Source organism: Lithobates pipiens, unplaced genomic scaffold (genome assembly GCF_037356315.1).
Source record: "Lithobates pipiens isolate NorthernLeopardFrog02 unplaced genomic scaffold, aLitPip1_a1.2 Scaffold_10, whole genome shotgun sequence".
In the NCBI taxonomy this organism is placed as follows: Eukaryota; Metazoa; Chordata; class Amphibia; order Anura; family Ranidae; genus Lithobates; species Lithobates pipiens.
The window spans coordinates 51,154,408-51,176,286 of NW_027507686.1; the positions used below are offsets into that span (position 1 = coordinate 51,154,408).

Consider the following 21,879-nt stretch of genomic DNA (forward strand, 5'->3'; position numbering starts at 1 on the left):
GGCCCTAGAACAATTTGGGAATCATCAAATGGGAGGTCAGTCAGCAAGAGCTGAAGCAACTTCTTGCAGAACCTTGGTTGAGAATGTCTGCTCTATAGTATTCCTCTTCACACTTCTTACCACGATAGCTATAATAAAATGTTTTGCAAATGAGATGAGGGGAGGGGTAAAGGAGCTGAACCGGCCCATTTGCACTAGTCACATGCTAAAATGATCTGTGCGGGCTAACACGGTCTAGCAGTGCGTTTCCAAAACGCATGGCAAAACACATTTTCTGTGAGTTCTGAAAACGCCATATGTGCATGGAGTCTTAGGCCTCGTCCACATGGGGACTCCTAAGCGTACACCCGTGCGAGGGCTGTCTTTTCCCCATAGGATGCACTGGTGTTACATACAACCGCGTGCAGGCAGTCCCATTCATGAGTTTTGCAGCCTCAACTCCAATTGTAAACGGGCAGACTCGATGGACCACTTGGTCTTTGGTATTCTGTCACTTTTCTGTTTCTGTGTTTGACATCCATATGGGTGTGTGCCCACAAATGCATACATTGTGAGTTTGAGGACATAGAGCCCAATGCACCCGCATCCATGTCAGATTGGGAGCAGTGTCTGTGTCTGTGCAGCTGCTGCATCCCAATTGACATGAATGGGACTGCCAGCACAAGGATGCACGGAACACCTGGGCATCCCGTGCAGGCAAAAATTGCCCTCGCACAAGGGGCACACTTAAGTACGCCTGTGCCAACGAGGCCATAGGGCTCATGCATATGGATATAATAAAATAGTGATATCGCCGCAGGATCCTGCTGATAGAAAGCTCCTGCCTAAAAACGCATGTAATTGTCTATAAAATGCTTTCATTTACCCACATTTAGATGCAGTAAAACTTCCACATCCATAAAAATTCTTCTTCTATTTTAGCTCAGCTTTCAATCCCAGCATGTACACATAAACATACATCTATAGCAGGGGTCCTCTGACCTCAAATTAGGGTAGCCCATGCTCTGGGATGGCGGGTCGGCAAGCCCAGATCACGATCAACGGGTTGCAACCTGCCATCCTAGAGCATCAGAGTGCATAGAGGAAGCAGGTGGCCGCGGAAGGAGCAGGAGCTGCATCAGCCAGTGTTTCCTCTGCTGTGAAGTGCACTTCGCCTGGGACCTTTCTAGCAGCATGGAGAGCGATGCCAGCAGAAGCTGGAAGAGGAAGAATTCAGTGTATTAATCATCACATACACTGCACTTTTACAATGGGCATATTGGCTCGTATAAAAAAAAGGGTTATAGGCTACTTTCACACTGGCACTTTCAGAAAGTGCACCACACCCACAAGATATAATAGATGTCTATGGCTCAGTGCAGCTAACCTGCAGGAAAGCCGCAGGTGCACTGCGCTGCACCCGTGGTGCCGGTAAACCACAGCGCATCAGTGAAAGAGCAGCCTTATAGAGGGCTCAGGATAGTAAGAGCTTGTTTATATTTCTGATTTGGGGCATAGTAAAACCCCATAGTTCAATCTTGCTCTTCAAAAGGTTGAGCACCCCTGATTTACAGGCATACACGTTTAATTTTTACAGAATTTTCTACTTTTATTTTTTGCTACTGAATGCAGTGCAAGATTATCAAGCACAATGCAGCTGTGAGCATGTGCCCATAATATACAATACCATACCTCCAATCTTTTTGAGATGGGAACGAGGGACACCTATTATCAAATGATTGTAGGGATAGGACACACCGCAGCCTTGTCAAGCAGCCTGTCCTCATTGCAGTCTGTCCTCATTGCAGCCTGTCCTCATTGCAGCCTTGTCATGCAGCCTGTGCATCGTTGTCCCCTCAGTGTTAGGTTTTATTTTTAAAAATGGCGCCGCCGAGATGTCCTGTGTATCTCGGCGGCGCCCGGAAGTTCTTGGCCGCCTTTGGCCGTTCTCGGTGGCTTTTGGCAGCCTTTGGCCGTACTCGGCAGCTTTCGGCTGCCTTCGGCCGTACTCGGCGGCTTTCGGACGCCGAGAAGGGCCGAAGGCGGGCGAAAGCCGGCAAGAAGGGCCGAAAGCCGCAGAGAAAGGCCGAAAGCCGCGAGAAGGGCCGAAGGCGGCCGAAAGCCGCAGAGAAAGGGCGAAGGCGGCCGAAAGCTGCGAGAAGGGCCGGAGGCGGCTGAAAGCCGCCCAGAGCCCAGAAATCGCAGAGGATCGGCGTATAACACGCACCCGCGATTTTCCCCTGATTTTAAGAGGAAAAAAGTGCGTGTTATACGCCGATAAATACGGTATATAAATCATACCAAAATGAGGGACAAATGAGGAGGAATGAGGAACAGAGGGACATTGCTCCGAATCAGGGACAGTCCCTCAAAATCAGGGACAGTTGGGAGGTATGCAATATGGCTCCATTCAGATCTGTAAAAGCTATATGCTGTATAGCTCTGAACTCAGCTTTTTTTTTTTTTTGCGCCTGTATGCAAGAGCCCTAAAATTTAGTTTTTTGTTAATATCGAACTGCATTTCAGCTTTGAGATAGAAAAATAGATATAGATACTTTTGTCTACATCAGGCTTTCTCAAGCTTTTAATCCTAGAGGAACGAATGTCTCTTAAAGGAACCCTTACTAAAACCAAATCATCAGGGCTCAATAGGAACAATGCTCCTTCTATTGGTGGTCAATAGGAAGAATGTCCCCCTTAAAGTGGTGGTCAGAATGCCACCCTTAAAGGCAGCTAAAAAGATATTTGGTGTCATGCTGCTGGCTTTGCTATGTGGTGCTGAACCTTGAACTCTGTTGGCATCATCAAATAGGGGGTTCATCCGCCAAAGCTCAAGAAACCCCTAGCAACCTCTGGAGGAACCCTGGTTGAGAATGGCTGGTCTATATTATAAAATAGATATGTAAAAAGTCTGTTGACATTAACGTCTACAGCAAAAATATTGAGTGGATATTGGATGTTGTGTTGGGTGGTTGACTGCTGCAGAAAAAAAATGCAGACTCAGCATTCTTTAACCTGTAAGAGCTTCCCAGGATTACTGTGTAACGGCCTAATATGTTTGATAGGCAGAGCATGAACAGAGCAAAACCTTTAAACTCGGCCTTAAATCATTTATTTGCTAACTCTTATTGTACTGACTGGATAATCAGCTGAACCCCTGGTGGTGACAAATGTTTGTCTGAAGGACTTTATTGTAATCACTCGCCGTTTAGTTTGACTAATCCTCTTTTTATACCAAAACATAATGACAGGATCCCTTCTTGACCTCTATTGTTTTGATTGAGTTGTCAGAAAGCAGAGTGTGCATTTAAAGAGACATTAGCATAAAAAGCCCTTTAATTGTTTAGATGGGAGTCAGAAGACTTATAATGGTTCAGTACAGCTGCAGATGTACGAGGGATTCCATATAGTCCATGTTATGGCTTTATCTGCTAGAAATTTTTTTTTTGGTAGAGATGTATTAAAAGGGAATTTCAGCGACATTAAAACAATACAAAATGACCGCTTTAAAATGATTATGTTGCTAAGTGCGTGGAACTTTAAGGAGATAAGATACATTGAATACCAGATCCTTATATTGTTGTCTCTGTCTTTGAAGCCACCAACCTCTGCCCTGCAGTGTGAAGTGTTTTAAGCTGTTAAGCTAAACCATGACCCATAATACAAATGTATTGCTTGTGAGTGAGAGATAACAACATTGTGAATCTTGTTCCTGGTGAATTTTAAGACTAAACTCTAAAGCTGCCCAGTGCCCACCTACCAAAGGACTTAGCCCTTGTACATACGGTCGGACATTCCGACAACCAAATCCGTCGGATTTTGTCCGACGAATTTTGTCCAAAACTGTTGCATACACACGGTCGGACAAAGTTGTCAGAAAATACGATCATTCAGAATGTGATGACGTTATTTCGTTACGACGGGACTACGTTCAGGTTAGTAACCAATAGCTTTGGTCTAGGAATTTGATCTGAGAACTTTGTCTGATCGGAATTCTCTACACATGATCGGAGTATGTCCGATCGGAGCATTTTGTCTGCAAATTTTACCAACAAGTTGGAAAACTTGGTCCATCGGATACTCCGATGGAAACAGTCCGATGGAGACCACACACAGTCGGAATATCCGACAAAACGGTCCGATCGGACACATTCCGTCGGAATCTCCATCCGTGTGTACAAGGGCTAAGGAATATTTTGGGCAGGGGGTGATGCTATGAAATGTAGATCTCGGAACCTTTATCTTTTAATAAACAAGGTTTTTAAAAATGTCTCTGATATAAGGCATATTAACCGGACCCTTAGAAATGATTTAACCCCTTAGAGCCAGTCACATTAATGCATTGTGGTTATGCACGTTATCCAAAACATTGTGCATGCATTAGCACATTGTGGTGTCATTCAATTTCAATGGCACCTCAACGCACTAAGGTCTTGTTCACACTCAAAATATTGATCAAGAACAAATAGTGTTAATGTGTGTTGTTTGGCATGTTTGGCCCTATGCTCAGTTGATGCGCGTTAACCACTTGCCTACTGGGCACTTTTACCCCCTTCCTGCCCAGGCCAATTTTCAGCTTTTAGCACTATCGCATTTTGAATGACAATTGCGCGGTCATGCAACACTGTACAAACACAATTTTTATCTTTTTTTTTCACAAAAATAGGGCTTTCTTTTGGGGGTATTTATTTATTCACCACTGGATTTTTTTTTTTTTGCTAATCAAAATTTTGAAAAAAAAAAGCATTTTTCTGTTATAAAATGTAGCCAACGGGTAATTTTTCTCTTTCACTGATGTGCGCTGATGAGGCAGCTTTGATGGGCACTGATGAGGCGGCACTGATGAGGCGGCACTGATGGGCACTGATGAAGCAGCACTGATGGGCACTGATAGGCAGTGCTGATAGGCTGCACTAATGGGCACTGATGAGGAGGCACTGATGAGGCTGCACTGATATGCGGCACTGATGGGCACTAATAGGCAGCACTGATGGGCACTGATAGACGGCACTGATAGGCAGCACTGATGGGCTCTGATAGGTGGCACTGATAGGTGGCACTAATGGGCATTGATAGGCGGTACTGATGGGAACTGATAGGTGGCACTAATTGGCAGCACTGATGAGCATTGATAGGCGGCACTAATAGGTGGCACTGATTGGCAACACTGATGGGTGCTGATTGACACTGATAAGCAACACTGATGGGAACTGTTGGGGCTGCACTGACAATCAGGACACTGATGATCAGTGCCCTGATTATCAGTGCAGATGTCCCCTTTCACATTAGCCAGTAAGGATGAGCTCATACACACTAGCCAGTTATTGGCTCTCTCCTCTGCTCACCCTGTGACAGCATGAGGAAAGGAAAGCAGATAACCAGCAAGTGTGTTTACATCATGATCAGCTGTGCTGGTGACACCATTCACTGACACCAAAAAGCATTTTGAAAAAAATAAAGTAAAATACAAAAAAATGTAATTGTAAAAAAAATAATAATAATAATAATAATAAAAATAAAGAACTACTGACAACATCCACTGCCCTACTGACACAATACTTCACATAATACCCACCGCTGTACATTCCACACTCCCCACCTGCACATTCTACCCACCTACATACACTCCGCACTCCTCATCTGCACATACTACCCACCTCCATACACTCCATACCCCTCTCCCTGCACATACTATCCACCTCCATTCACTCCATACCCCTCTTCCTGCACATACTACCCACCTCCATACACTCCATACCCCTCTCCCTGCACATACAATCCACCTCCATACACACCGCACTCCTCTCTTTTTCGTGCCTAGGGCGCACTTTTAATCTTGAACACGGACCCACTGATTTCATGATACGCCCCTGACGGACACATAGGATAACACTGAGTTGTTTCTACAGGCAGCAACAACACAAAACACCTGTAGAATCAGTCATTTTTAAGCACAACGTGCATGGACCCTAAACGTTTCTGCCACTGTTCATCCCCATTTTTTCCCGATCCGCTAAAATCAGACGTATGGCGATACATTCACCATCCGGCTGGGCGGATCAAATGAGATCTGATGAAAACAGACATGCTGTCCGTTTTCATCCGATCCCTCCATAGGAATCAGGATATGGCTCTGACAGGATATGTCAGGATATGTCCTGACCTGTCATCCGCCGGCTGAGCGGATCCACCTCGTGTGAATGAGGCCTAAGTGAAAATGTCCAAATTGGGCCCCATTAGCCATTTTACCTCTCCGGTGTCATGTAACTCGTTAGTGTTACAAGGTCTCAGATTTGAAAGGGGAGCATGTGTGTTAAATTTGGTGTGTTTGTCTCTCTCAATCTCTCATACTGGTTACTGGAAGTTAAACATGCACCTCATTACAAAGAACTCTTTGAGGATCTGAAAAAAAGAATTGTTGCTCTACATAAAAATGGCATAGGCTATAAGAAGATTGCCAAGACCCTGAAACTGAGCTGCAGCACGGTGGCCAAGACCATACAGCGGTTTAACAGGATAAGTTCCACTCAGAACAGGCCTCACCATGGTTGACCAAAAGAAGTTGAGTGCATGTGCTCAGCATCATATCCAGAGGTTGTCTTTGGGAAATAGACATATGAGTGCTGCCAGCATTGCTGCAGAGGTTGAAGGGGTGGGGGGGTCAGCCTGTCAGTGCTCAGACCATACGCTGCACACTGCATCAAATTGGTCTGCATGACTGTCATCCCAGAAGGAAGCCTCTTCTAAAGATGATGCACAAGAAAGCCTGCAAACAGTTTGCTGAAGACAAGCAGACTAAGGACATGGATTACTGGAACCATGTCCTGTGGTCTGATGAGACCAAGATAAACTTATTTGGTTCAGATGGTGTCAAGCATGTGTGGCGGAAACCAGGTGAGGAGTACAAAGACAAGTGTGTCTTGCCTACAGTCAAGCATGGTGGTGGGAGTGTCGTGGTCTGGGGATGCATAAGTGCTGCCAGCACTGGGAAGCTACAGTTCATTGAGGAAACCATGAATGCCAAGATGTACTGTGACATACTGAAGAAGAGCATGATCCCCTCCCTTCAGAGACTGGGCCACAGGGCAGTATTCCAACATAAAGAGCCCCAAATACACCTCCAAGATGACCACTGCCTTGCTAAAGAAACTGAGGGTAAAGGTGATGGACAGGCCAAGCATGTCTCCAGACCTAAACCCTATTGAGCATCTGTGGGGTATCTTCAAACGGAAGGTGGAGGAGCGCAAGTTCTCTAACATCCACCAGCTCCATGATGTCATCATGGAGGAGTGGAAGAGGACTTCAGTGACAACCTGTGAAGCTCTGGTGAACTCCATGCCCAAGTGAGTTTAGGCAGTGCTGGAAAATAATGGTGGCAAAACAAAATATTGACACTTTAGGCCTAATTTGGACATTTTCACTTAGGGGTGTACTCACTTTTGTTGCCAGCGGTTTAGACATTAATGGCTGTGTGTTGAGTTATTTTGAGGGGACAGCACATTTACAAGCTGTACACTGACTACTTTACATCGTAGCAAAATGTCTTTTCTTCAGTGTTGTCACATGTAAAGATAGAAAAAAATAGTTACAAAAATGTGAGGGGTGTACTCACTTTTGTGAGATACTGTAGATCTAAAGCTTCAGTTAAGGTTATAGCTAGGTTTCTCAGTTTTTCTTTACTTGTTTCAAGCACTGGAAGCCACTTTCTAGGTTCTAGGCACTGAAAAGGAACATATTTGGTTGACCGGCTTCTATTCGGGTTGGCACTACAGCATATGTACAATATATTAGCTTGTGTGATATACACAATATAATTGCTAAATATTCCAATGAGGATAACAAAAGTCTCTGTTCTTTCATCAGATTATGTGTTTGTCACCCCTGTGGAAGTGGACTCCAGCGGAGCTTACATCTCACACGATATTTTGCACAGCAGTAGGAAGAAGAGATCTACACGAAGTTCAAAGCCTTCTTCCATGCATTACAGAATTTCAGCATTTGGACAGGAACTACACTTGGAGCTGCAGCCTTCCTCTCTGCTGTCTAGGGAGTTTGCCGTACAAGTTCTGGGTAAAGATGGATACCTAACAGATGTGGAACACAGCGCAGAGCCATGTTTCTATCAGGGATTTATCAGGGATTATGAGAACTCTTCCGTTGCTATATCGACATGTGTGGGCATGGTAAGTCATTTTAAACACCTATAGCTTTTCTTCTGTCAAGGAGGACTAATTTCAACTACATGGCCAATTGTTAGAAAGGGTTAATTTGAAGATGCTTTTGACTATGCATTGCTTTATTTTAGTCCGTATATCCTTGTATTTAGAGATACATGTCAAGAAAAATTAAACATTAAAAATGAAAGTGTTACTAAACCCAGGACCCTGCATTCACTATATCTGGTCTACCACAGTACACAGAACATGGAAATGCAATAATTTTAGTAAATATGACCTGTTAAAAACCTTTTCCCTTCTACAGTATATAGCAGTCAGTGTCTGGTTAAAGCTTGTAGGAGGAGTTTTCATACTGCACTGGCTGTCCTATCAGGATGCAGGATCCCTGACCCTCTGTCTGGACAGTGCTGATTGGCCCTGTGCTGATCACATGCACTCTCCCAAGAAAAGAAAAAATCTAGCAATATACACCAAACTGAGCATGTGCAGCCTGACTCCAGTAGCTCTGTCTTATCCGGACATGTTTTGGAGACAATACAAGAAGGGGAGGATCTGTGTATACAGGATCAAACAGCCAAAATTTTTCCACCATTTATTGCTGTAGTGCACCAAAAAACGTATTGTTGTTGGTAACCCTGTAGTCTGAGGACCCCTGCTTGTGATACGGCAGTGGAATTCCTAAACACACCCAATGTAATTTCTTCAAAGTCTCTCCTACACAAAACCATGATGTTAAAAAAAATTAGTGTCTCCCAGCCACCAAACAAATTTAAGGTATTACAGGCATTAAACAGCACTATACAATGGCTGAAGAAAAAGTCGAATGATTGCCGAAAACTTGCATTTTCAATAAACTATAGCAGAACAGCAGCCAGCAGAATACTCAACTCCGTTTCAGCGATGCGAATGCTGCATCCCTCGTTGGCCGTTTACATCTTTTCCCAGGGCTTCTTTCAGGTGCTGGGTTTTGAGCCTCATGAGTGGCAAGTGGGGATGACTTGACTACCATGCATGCAAACCAGAGTCAATTTTGAGTGTTGGCAGTATGAATAACACTGCAGCACACCGCAAATAGAGCCATGCTTTAGTATGTTTTAGTATGCTTTAGTATGTGTTGCAGTAACAAGAGCGTATTCCTGCAAAGCATAGGCATGGATGGGCTCTTCATTATCCCCACAGTCATTCATCAGACTCTGGCCATGTTTCATGTGGCTCTTACCATGTTTCTTGTTGCTCTTACCATGTTTCTTGTTGCTTTTCCATGTCTCATGTGGCTCTTACCATGTTTCTTGTTGCTCTTCCATGTCTCATGTGGCTCTTACCATGTTTCATGTGGACTCTTACCATGTTTCATGTGGACTCTTACCATGTTTCATGTGGACTCTTACCATGTTTCATGTGGACTCTTACCATGTTTCATTTGGACTCTTACCATGTTGCATGTGGAATCTTAGCACGTTTCATTACCTAAATGTGGTCAGAACGTGGTCAGCAAAATGGACTTAGCTTTTACCTAAGGGAAGTTCTTTTTGGTATTGATGAGCATGTGACTTCCTTCTTTGTTTCAAACATAACATCGATGGTTCTTGGTAGTTGGGTCAGCACTGTCATATGTCATGAAAGAGTCCTAAGCAAGGCAAAGATTTACAGCAAAACACAGGTTCAGAAACCAATACAAAAATAAGAGTATCACTTGAAGCTCCAATGTTTTCAATGTTTTCAGTCCATTGATTCCACACACACTGACAGGTGCAGTGCCAATGGGGCCCATCTCGTCCAAATGGATAGCCAACAAGCAGAAGATAGGGGTGCACACTGAAGCGACTAGATTCCAATGCCCCGTACACACGATCGGATTTTCGGACAACAAATGTTGGATGTGAGCTTGTTGGTTGAAAGTCCGGCCGTGTGTATGCTCCTTTGAACATTTGTTGTCTGACTTTCTGCCAACAAATGGTGGAAAGCAGGTTCGGAGTCATTGGTTCCTGCTGCTGTCAGTCACAGCCAGTGAGCCAATGTTGGGAGAGCAGGGGGTGGGGCTGTAAATGGACACACAGAACGGGGCTCGGGAGCAAGTCTGAGTGCCCCCATAGCAAGAGTCTTGTTATTAGGGGCACTCATCAGGGGGGAGAGCCAGAACTGCTAGTGAGGGACCCTAAAAGAAGAGGATCGGGCTGCTCTGTGCAAAACCACTGCACAGAGCAGGTAAGTATAACATGTTTGTTATTTTTTTTATTTTTTTATCTTTCCTTTAGAATCACTTGATCTCCAGTCATTCCAAGTGGGGATCAAAAAAAAGTATATATCTACATATTGTTTTGACACATTTTGAGATGGGAATGAGGGACACCTACTAGCAAAAGTATGTAGGCATAGGACATACACCCTGCCACGTCCCACTTAAAGGAGAATTACATTTAAAAAAATTAGTTAAATCCACAAGGGCTTTTTTTAAACTACTACTATTCCTTTATATTGGCTTTTACATTTTACAAATGCAGCGATTTCGAATTTGGATGAAAGATTTAGCACTTGGAAACACCTTTTGAAAGATAAATAGTGAATTTTATATACAACTATATAGATCTGACCAAAATGAGGGACAAAAAAGGAAGAAAGAGGGAGCTATGATCAACGTCCTGTAATCCCCTGCAAAGCAACTTTTTAGAATGGGAGAGGTGGGACAGCACTCTGAGCGTGTTCTTTGCACAGTGCTGTTTATCTAATGCCGCGTACACACGATCAAACAATCCGGTGGAAAAGTCCGGCAAACTCAAGTCCGCCAAACAATCCCCCCGTGTGTAGCCTCCGGCATACTTTTTTGACACGAAAGTACGGCGGACTTAGAATGCCGTGTTGCACTCCAATCTTCCCGCCGGACTCGCATTTCGGCGGACAATCTGGCCGTGTGTGTGCCAGTCGGCCGTACTTTTGAAATGAGCGGACTTTTCCCGCCCGGAGAAAAGTCCGCTCATTTTGAGCGGGTCTCCAGGTAGGCGGGGCCCGCGAAGGAGACGTCGCTGGCCCCGCCGCCTGGTATGGACTTAAAGGGGAACCCCAACGCCGAAAAAAATCGGCGTGGGGGTCCCCCCCAAGTCCACAACAGACCCTTGTCCGAGCACGCTACCCGGCCGGCCAGGAAAGGGGGGCGAGCGAGCGCCCCCCCCCCTCCTAAGCCGTACCAGGCAGCGCGCCCTCAACATGGGGGGTGCCTTGGGGAAGAAGAAGAAGAACGGAAGGCGGCGGCGACAGAAGACCGGGCCACCGCCTGTAAAAGAGCTATAAGAAGGCGCGGTGGCCCGGCAGAAGAACCGAAGAGGTGGACAAGACCCCCGAAGTCGGAAGAAGATGCCGGCGGCGAGGAAGAAAGCCGGGCTCCTCCGCTAGCAAAAGAGCTACAAGAAGATAGCGGAGGAGTCCGGCGAGAAGACCCCCGAAGACGGAAGACCCCCGGAGCTGTGCAATAAAGTATTTTATCTCGTGTGTTGTGGTTTTTTTGTACTTTTATTTTACAGGTGAATGGGTAGGGGTACATTGTACCCCATACTCATTCACATAGGGTGGGGGGCCGGTATCCGAGGGCCCCCTTATTAAAGGGGGCTCCCGGATTCCGATAAGCCCCCCGCCCGCAGACCCCGACAACCAACGGCCAGGGTTGTCGGGAAGAGGCCCTTGTCCTCATCAACATGGGGACAAGGTGCTTTGGGGTGGGGGGCCATGCGGCCCCCCCTTCCCCAAGGCACCCCCCATGTTGAGGGCACGCGGCCTGGTACGGCTCAGGAGGGGGGGCGCTCGCTCGCCCCCCTTTCCTGGCCGGCCAGGTAGCGTGCTCGGACAAGGGTCTGTTGTGGACTTGGGGGGGACCCCCACGCCGTTTTTTTCGGCGTTGGGGTTCCCCTTTAAGTCCATACCAGGCGGCGGGACCAGCGACGTCTCCTTCGCGGGCCCGCCTACTTGGAGACGCACTCGAAATGAGCGGACTTTCCTCTGTGTGTGTGGGCGAGTCCGTTCATTTCAAAAGTAGGGCGGATAGTACGGCGGGCTTAGTACGCCGTATTAGTCCGCTCAAAAAGTGCCGCGTGTGGGCAAGTAGCCCGTTCGGAAAGTCAGACGGACAGTCTGGCGGGAAGTCCGCCAGACTAAGTACGTCGGACATACCGCTACGTGTGTACGCGGCTTTACACATGAAGCAGACCAAGCTTCATGAAAGAAGGAAGGAGCAGATTACTGACCTCACCAGTATGCTGCTGATCCTTTACTGCCCAGTCATAGGTTGTGTTTGATCTGATGCCTTGCACACATGGTCGGACATTCCGACTACAAAATCCGATTTTTTCAGATGGATTTTGTCCAAAACTGGTGTTGCATACACATGGTCAGACAAAGTTGTCGGAAAATGCGATCGTTCGGAACGTGGTGACGATACGCTGCATATGACGGGACTATATAGAGGCTAGTAGCCAATAGCTTTGGTCTCGTAATTTGATCTGAGCATGTCTGTCGAAATTGTGAGATGTCAGATCGGATTTTTTTGTTGAAAAACTTTAGATCCTGCTCTCAATCTTTTTCTGTCGGAATTTCCGATGGAAAAAGTCTGATAGAGCCCACACACGATCTAATTTTCCGACAATAGAATCGGATCAGACCTTTTCCGTCCGAATTTCCGACCGTGTGTACAGGGCATTAGACCCAGACTATACCTGGGGCGTCTCAGGAAGTACAGGACCTGTCTGTGCTGTTTGGTGGGGTTGTGTGGATAACCATACTGTCCGTAGAGGCTCCTTCAGCAGTTAAGACAGTTCCCATGTATGTAGTTCAAATGTGTATTATCTTGTTTGCCTGGAGTTCATCTGTAAATACATTCAATATTTCTATGACCTTCTTAACATGGGAGAGTGGCATAAAGGACTGGTAATCGTATCCAGTTACAGGTGGTGAAAACAAGACAATGGAATGCAGATGGGAAGAATGGAGACGTTCAGGAGCCCACCTATAGCACATTTACAAAGGGTGATTGATTCTTTTGTATCTTCAAATCCAGGCTAATTCCCTCCAGACTGGAGCTCCTATGGCAAATATCACTTGAAATGCTTTGATTTTAAACCAATTCAGCTGATCCTGTTGCTTTGAAGCACATGTATAGGCATTCAAATTGTCACTGCACATCCTGAAAGCATATGTGTGATGGTACATTCTTTTGTTGAGAGCAGACTATTGTCATTAAACAGCAGCAAGGGGTACTGAAATAAAAAACAAAGTTACTTTCAAGCAGGCACACATTTTCATAAGTTACAGACTATTTTGATGCAGTCATGCAGCAATCTCCCTGTATGGACTCAAAATAATTGCAGCAAAAGAGCACCAATGAGCTGGATAGGCTTGTCTGGAAACATGTTCAGTGATTTTTATGGGACTATGCAGAGGTTATTCAACGTACACTTTATTGCCCAAAGTATCGGAATTCCTATCTTTACACGCACATGAACTTTAATGGCAACTCAGTCTTTATAGCTATAACAGCTTCAACTCTTCTGGGAAGGCTGTCCACAAGGTTTAGGAGTGTGTCTATGGGAATGTTCGGCCATTTCTCCAAAAGCGCATTCGTAAGGTCAGGTACTGATGTTGGACGAGAGGGCCTGGCCCGCAGTCTCGCAGTCTCCAATTCATCCCAAATGTGTTCTATTGGGTTGAGGTCAGGTCTCTATGCAGGCCATTCAAGTTCCTCCACCCTAAACTTGCTCATCCAGACCTTGACCATCGGACCTTGTTTTGTGCACCAAATCATTTGGTGGAGTGGGTATTATGGTGTGGGGTTGTTTTTCAGGGGTTGGGCTTGGCCCCTTAGTTTCAGTGAAGAGAACTCTTATGCCGCGTACACACAAGCGAATTGTCCGGTGTACTTAGTCCACCGAAACGCATTTCAGCGGACAATTCGATTGTGTGTGGGCTTCAGCTGACTTTTCCAGCGTAAAGTCCGGCGCACTTAGAAAGTAGTTTTGCACTCCAATCTTTCCGCCGGACTTGGGTTTCAGCGGACAATACGTTCGTGAGTATGCTAGTCCGGCGGACTAAGAATGATGCATGCTCAGAAGCAAGTACGAAAAGGAAGCTATTGGCTACTGGCTATTGAACTTCCTTTTTCTAGTCCCGTCGTACGTGCTGTACGTCATCGTGCTAGCAAACGCCGGACTTTCTGTGTGTCCGTGTGTGGCCAAGTCCGTTCGGTAGAAAGTCCGCCGGACTATCCACTGGATTGTTTGCTAGACTAAGTACGCCGGACAATTCACTCGCGTGCACGTGGCATTAGGGAATTAGCAAACCAAGACATTTTGGACAATTTCATGCTCCCAACTTTGTGGGAACAGCTTCTTGTTCCAACATGACTGCCCACCAGTGCATAAAGCAAGGTCCATAAAGACCTGGATGAGCGAATTTGGGGTGGAGGAACTTGACTGACCTGCACAGAGTCTTGACCTCAACAAAGAAAAAATGATTGATCAAGGTTTTAAATGTTAATAGAATTATTAAGAGGCCCAGTGAGTTATAGTTTATTTGCCTCCTTATTTATTTATGTTTTCCAGTTTTCCATAGGCTGTGGATGAGCTAGAACCTTAATTTGTATTGTTTACTTCCTCTTATTTCCTGTCTCAGTGACAACTTTGTCCCCAAGTCAGAAACAGAGGCAAAATATCTCAAAAGGGTCTGTATTGAGTCATAGCCACTGAATGGTTGGGTAGTGTGCGGAGGTGCAGCGTGGTGAGGTGGAGAACTGAACTTGTATTAATGCAGAATCCAGGGAATCACAACAAACATGGTGGGAAGACACCTGACTGGGAACGCTCACGGCATAAAACAGTAATGTGTAGCAGAGCAGGTCTCAGGTGTGCTGACAGCTTCTGTCTTGAGGGATGGAATGCAGCCTGGCCGGTACGAGCCCAAATGGGGAGGTCTCCAGAAAGGTGGCGTGTCCTTTTCCTTTTCCTACTTGTCTGGAACCTCTCCCTGCCGCTAATCACTGTCCTTGACGGGTAACCTCTCCCTACACTGCCCAGACGTGAAATGTGCCAAGCCTGGGAGCCAGGGTCTTAATAGGCTCTGCCTGACCCAATATGGCTGCTAGAGTCACATGGGGCAGCAGTATCCAATCAGATAGCCTCCGCAGCAAACCTGTAAAACCAGGGATATGTAATTAGCGAACCTCCAGCTGTTGCAGAACTACAAGTCCCATGTTGCATAGCAAGACTCTGACAGCCACAAGCATCACACCCAGAGGCAGAGGCATGATGGGACTTGTAGTTTTGCAACAGCTGAAGTTCCGCTAATTGTATAACTCCGCTGTAAACCATAGGAGAACCATGTTCCTCTTGACTTCCTCTCCCCTTGCAATGCCACTGTGGTTGTGTGCCACCTACAGTGGAGAAAGTAGATGGAAAGAAGGAGGAGGAGCCATAAAGGTGAAAACATACGTCGGAGTAGGGATCCGTAATTTCCAGGTCCTGTGTGACATAATTTCTGGGCTGGTTAGTCAGAACAAGGCTTGGACCACACACCAGCCCTGAAGAAGCCATTTAATACACACTGTGCACACTAGTACCGGTGCATGGGCACTAATACATGTGAGTGCAATTCCTATTTGTTTTGTTTTCAACACCAATTACAAATAAAATACTAGACTATGTTACTTTTTAATTTAGCTTCCTGCGGAGTCATTTTCTCTATGAGTTTTCTACTCTAATGGAGGAATGAAGTGGAGCTTCTCATTAGACAGATCCCAGCTATTTTGTGGTTTCATGAGCCTTTTTTCACCTACCTGTAAAAAGGGGTCAAACACCTCTGGTGAGTGTACATTTGAGCACAAGCAGTGAAGATTAAGAGTATCTATTTACTGAAGAAACTATTGGTGTTGGGACAGTCACACTGGACTTTATCTTTTATAATTTTTTCAAATTTCTTATATTTATATAATATATTGCCTAACTACATATGCCAAAATCCTGAAGTCACCTTCACAACCCAAGAAGTATACACTAGGCCAGTTAGTATGGGTCCCAAGACATCAGTGTCCTAGTTACTTGCTTACTCTTGATGACAGGCACCTCTAGTTAGTCACAGCAGCCCCATAGATACACCCAGGCCCTTATTTCCACAAGCAGAAGGCTCTGTAGCAGTTGAAGCTATTGCAAATAATAACCCATGTTTTATGGCTTTTAAAGTAACAAATAGATTATCATCAGTATTTCACACCCCAAACTGGTCTAAATAATTTGGTGCAACTAAAGTACAGTAAAATTATGCTGCTTTTTTAGATGTACAATAAGCTTAAAGAAGAGTACAACGCCCCCACCCAATGAAAAAAATTTAAAGTCAGCAGCTACAAATACTGTAGCTGCTGACTTATATTATTAGGACACTTACCTGTCCAGGGTTCCCGCAATGTCGGCACCCCAGCCGATTTTCGGATCAGCTCTCAGGTGCTTACCATTCATGGTAAGGGAAACCGTCAGTGAAGGCTTTCGGCATCACAGCCGGTTCCCTACTTCACATGTGCAAAGCACGCTGCACTTTCTAACTGGCCCAGCGGTGGATGAAGGAGGAGGGGGCGGAACTTTTGAGGGAGGGCACTGTGGCGCAGTCTCCCAGAAGTGGGGAAGAGTACCTGTCAAAAATAGGCACCCCCCCTTCCCCCTGAAAGGTGGCAAATGTAGCACCAGAGGGGGGGAGGAAGCAGATAAACAGAGGTTCCACAGTTTGTCCAGCTTTGTCAGAATCAGGTGACAAAAGTGCTGCTATGGGCACCATAGCACTGCAGCAGACCCATCTGAGCCTTCAGTCAACAGAACTGAGTGTGTTGCCTAAATTGCCAAGAGTTGCACTTGCAATACTTGCAATATAAGACTGTAGCATAGAAGTAAATCTTTTACAGTCCATGTCTTCCATATGCTCTTGATTTGTTCTTGCCTGGCCAATTTGGACCACTTGAACATATATACAAAGATCGATCTTGGGCCAACTATTAACAGATCAGGAGGTCTGTACAAGGAAAAGTCACACACTAATGATGTCAATGCTCTAATAAGCTTATAAGCTTCTTCATGGCATGTGCACTGACAGTCTCCGTCTGTAGCCATAGCTACTGGCGCTTTTCCCCCATGATAGGGCTTAGTTCTAGAGACTAAAGATGAATAGACTTAGCCATGAACAAACCAGCATTAACAGATTTAATAGTAAATATGTATACAACTAAATATATATTGAATTAAAAGAGTATCTAAGCCAGGGGTGTCCAACCATTTGACTTTCCTGGGCCACATTGGAAATCTTGGGCCACACATAAAATACACTAACAATAAGGATAGCTGATGAGCAGAAAAAGTTAGGCAGAAAACAAGTTAACGATCACTGATATACTGTAGATAATGTACAGTACCTGTCTGAGTAATAAAACTTAATTTTTTGGTCATATTTTTTATTATAAATATAAAAAGGACAAAAGATGCAATATTTGACATTTTTGATAAACGAACGCATCAATATCTGGATGTATTAGCTCAATGAATTCTCAAAGTGTTCATCAGATATTTTGGATCTAATTTTGCCCTTCGTGTGCTTCATTCTTGAAAATAGTTGCTCACAAATATAGGTGCTTCCGAAAACTGATGACATGAATAAGGCGTGATTGTGAAGAGTGGGATATTTTTCTTTGGGAAGATAAGCCCAGTAAAAAAAAATGTCTTCAGCCGCATGTGTTCTCTAAGTGTAAACACATTTTTTACAAAAAATTCTCCCCCAAAAAACTTTTTAAGTTTACAATTTTGTGTTGGTCCACATTCATAGCTGTCTTGGGCCACATGCGGCCCGTGTGCTGCAGGTTGGACACTCCTGATCTAAATCTTAATATAAAATGTCTCTCATTTGCTTCCTTTTGGTCTGCTAAATATATCATCAAATGAGTTTTGTTATATCTGTTTAATAAGTGAAAAAAATCCACTGATCTTGCCAGAAGTCTTGTAAACTGATCATTTCCTGGGCTCTCTGCCTGTGTACGAGGATGGGAGGGCGTGATGAGGAGGGAGAAGAAGATACAAAGAGGTTACGGAGATGAGGATGTAAGGAGAGGCTGTTTTTTTTATAATCTATCAGAAATTAAGTAGGCAGGGCTGACACATGTACAAATACATAAATGGTCCATATAGTGTACTTGGTGTTGAGTTATTCACCTTAAGGTCATCACAGAGGACAAGGGGGCACTGTTTACAGTTAGAGGAAAAGAGATTTCATCCCCAAATACGGAAAGGTTTCTTCACAGTAAGAGCTGGCCAGCTCAGTAGATTGCTTTAAAAAAGACCTGGATTCTTTCCTGAAATTTACATGATATAACTGAGTACTAACATTTATAGGTAAAGTTGATCCCGGGAAAAACAGGAAGGTATTTTTTCCCCTGTTGTATCAAATTGGATCGTGCTTTGCTGGGGTTTTCGCCTTCCTCTGGATCAACTGTGGGTATAGGATTGCGTATATGTTATTGTATGTATTTTTTTTTTCTTCTCTTTTAACACGTCTTGTTATCATGTAAAAGAGGCTGGTAGAAGCACACTTAATTTCTGACACATCAACAATTATTTTTTTGTACTGACAGAGTGCTTAAGTGGCGAAAACATGGGGAAATGTTCATGCATTGAAGACTTGTATGGCCACTTTGGACATTTGGCCTTATTATTGAATTTGGATCTTTTGGATCAACTATGGGTATAGGATTGTGTGTGTGTGTGTGTGTGTGTGTGTGTGTGTGTGTGTATGTGTGTGTGTGCATTTGATATATATATATATATATATATATATATATATATATATATATATATATATATCTCCTTTATTGGTTGAATTAGATGGACTTGTGTCTTTTTTTCAACCAGGCTAACTATGTATCTATAGGAGGGCCAAAAGAAAATACACGTGCCAAGGAAAAAATGTACACAAAGCAGGCTACTTAAGATAATTCCTGCTCCTCTTTGTGACCTCATAGTAACACTTATTACTCATTACTCATGATTACTCATGTGTCACAATACTAATCAATGTTTGGACCATGAGGGCACATTCACACTTCCTCTGAGTATCTTGAGTATGTATTTTAATCTGACGTGTCTCAGTCTATTTATTATTATTATTATTATTATTATTATTATAATACAAAATTTATATTGCTCCAACAGTTTCTTTTACAAAAGGTTTATTGAAAAAATTCACATCAGTGAGACAATACAAGGATAACATAGATCTGCCAAAAACATATCAAAGACCTGTGAAGAGTTACATATAGACATGCTCCAACAGTTTACGCAGCGCTTTACAATGTAGAGGGGGGACAGCACAATTACAGTACAGTTCAATACAGAAGGGACAGGAGGGCCCAGCTCGTAGAGCTTCATTCTAAAGGGAGGGGGTATTGGTAAAAAAAAGGTAATAGATGCGGGAATGATTTGATGGAGGTGGCTCAGGGACAGTTGTTAGGTGGGTGTGGGATAGGCTTCCCTGAATAAGTGAGCTTCCAGGTATCTCCTAAAGGTGGACAGGTTAGGGGCTGATCGGATATACCGGGCAGAGAGTTCTAGAGGATGGGAGAGGCTCTGGAGAAGTCCTGAAGGTGAGCATTAGAGGAGGTAACAAGGGAGCTAGAAAGCAGGAGGCCCTGGCAGGAGCGGAGGGGACGATTAGGGCGATATCTGCAGATGAGGTTGGTGATATAGCTGTTTATGACATAATCCCACTAATCTTCTCCCCAGGGTGCCCAGTGCAGATCTGCTAATTACTTAATAATCTGCTGTATCTGATTGTCCTTGCTAATTTGGATGCTGATGAAGAAAAGTAATTAAAAGCATCCGGTATTGTCACCTTGTAGTGAGTTACTTTTTTCCACTATCCAAACCCGGGCCATGGCTTAACTCCAGAGGGGATAAGGGAAGCAAGGGTTAAAAGCGTCTTTTTAGCACTTGATAAACGATCAGTACATCAGCCTATACCATCAGAGGCCAAGTTTACCCATCACACTGTCAGGCCGAACAATATCTCCGGGACTGAATAACCTCCATATCCTTTTTACACCAATTACTTTTGTCACTTGGATGCACCTCTTTCCAGCTCGCTTTGTTCAGTGCAATTAAAGTGGAAGTGGTGATTCTTTCTCTACAGTTGGCAGCTCTTATCTTTCCATTGTGGCTTTCATTAGCAGTAGCTTCACAACAATAAAACAGCGATGGCCCTAGTCTTTCAAGACTCCAGTCTTCACAATGGGGACTTGGAAGGAATTGCATTTCAATAGACTGCAAGGGTCTCTTTGATCTAATTTTTGGATGACCCAAATGATTCAGTCGTTCAGTTCTCCTTTGCCTGCCAATACTTGTATTGAGGCTTGTGTGGTGAAAGAACTCATTTAGAAGGAGTTGCTAGGTTGAGTGATCTTCGACTGACAGAGGAACCACACACAAGCACACACTCACACATATATCTAACTGTTAATCAACGGTTTGCTAAATAAAGGCTTGCTTGTTTTTTTTCTATTGACACATTTTCAACATGGTCGGGTGATGTACAAGCATAGCAACACAACTCAGTTCACTCAAGAAGCTAAATACACAGTTCAGATACATACATGGGAACTTTTTTTTTTAGTTTTCAAAGGATTTGCAGTTTTATGTGGGTAGTCACCTGCCAGCCAGCACTGCCAAATCCTTCACCACCATTGGTTGGTGAAGAATACACTCCTGGTCTACTGATTGGAGAATGAATGAGCAGAAGAGAAAAGATGAAGTCATCAGTCAACTGACATTGATCTCTTCTCCTATCAGGATGTTCACCAATAGCATGTGCACATTGCAGCAGAGCCTGATTGGCTGCTAGGACCGGACCTCCCTATCCCAGTCTGAGGCTGATATAAAGACAGACTTGGGTACATACATTTTTCTGCACACAAAAATACATTTAATATTTCATAGAAATATACAAATTTAATGTAGTAATGTACAGTATGTGTTAGAAATTTATTTTTTAAAACAGTCAGCAATGAAAGCTTGACAGAACTGGTCCCCATCCTATTAATAAAGTACTTTTATTGCCTTTTCTATTCCTGCTGGAGAGATTCTCCTCATTTCTTGTCCCCGTGACACAACATGGTGAAGTAGGGCTTTACATATTGCTCAATTTACTTACATTTTAAGTTTATAAAATTGGAGAAAAAAAAATTGGGAAAAAGAGCAGCTGAAAATTTCTGTGGTACCAAAATGGCAGATGTTCGCAGACCTATAAGCACTGCAGACTGGGGCGTATTCTGGCACAATAAATCATACGCCGTAAAGCAGAACTACACTCCCATAAGAGAATAATAAGGGGGTGATTTACTAAAGGCAAAAAGAATGTACACTCTGCAAATGCAGTTGCTCCAACGCTTAGTAAATGGGGTAAAGCTTCACTTTTCAAAGAATATCCAATCACATGCAAAGAAAATAAAGAAAACAGCATATTTGCTTGCACTTGATTGGATGATGGAAGTCAGCTGAGCTTCTGCTCATTTACTAATTAACTCTGGAGCAACTGCATTTTGCAAAGTGCACAGTCTATTTGCCTTTAGTAAATCAACCCCCTAGCCTTTTAAAGCCCTCTAAGTAAAAAAGGCTTGTATTATTATTATTATTATATTTTGTTTTCTGGGGGGGGGGAAAGTTTTCTC

The 21,879-nt window shown here is 44.1% G+C and overlaps 1 protein-coding gene across 2 annotated transcripts in view; it reads left to right on the top strand.

Moving 5' to 3' along the window:
* ADAMTS18 (ADAM metallopeptidase with thrombospondin type 1 motif 18) overlaps positions 1-21,879 on the top strand; it is a 153,256-nt gene that overhangs the window by 9,272 nt on the left and 122,105 nt on the right. For both annotated transcript variants that reach the window (XM_077454708.1, XM_077454699.1), the window contains one exon: positions 7,843-8,162. In XM_077454708.1, coding sequence (XP_077310834.1) covers positions 7,843-8,162 — 320 coding nt within the window. The remainder of the gene's footprint in view (positions 1-7,842; positions 8,163-21,879) is intronic.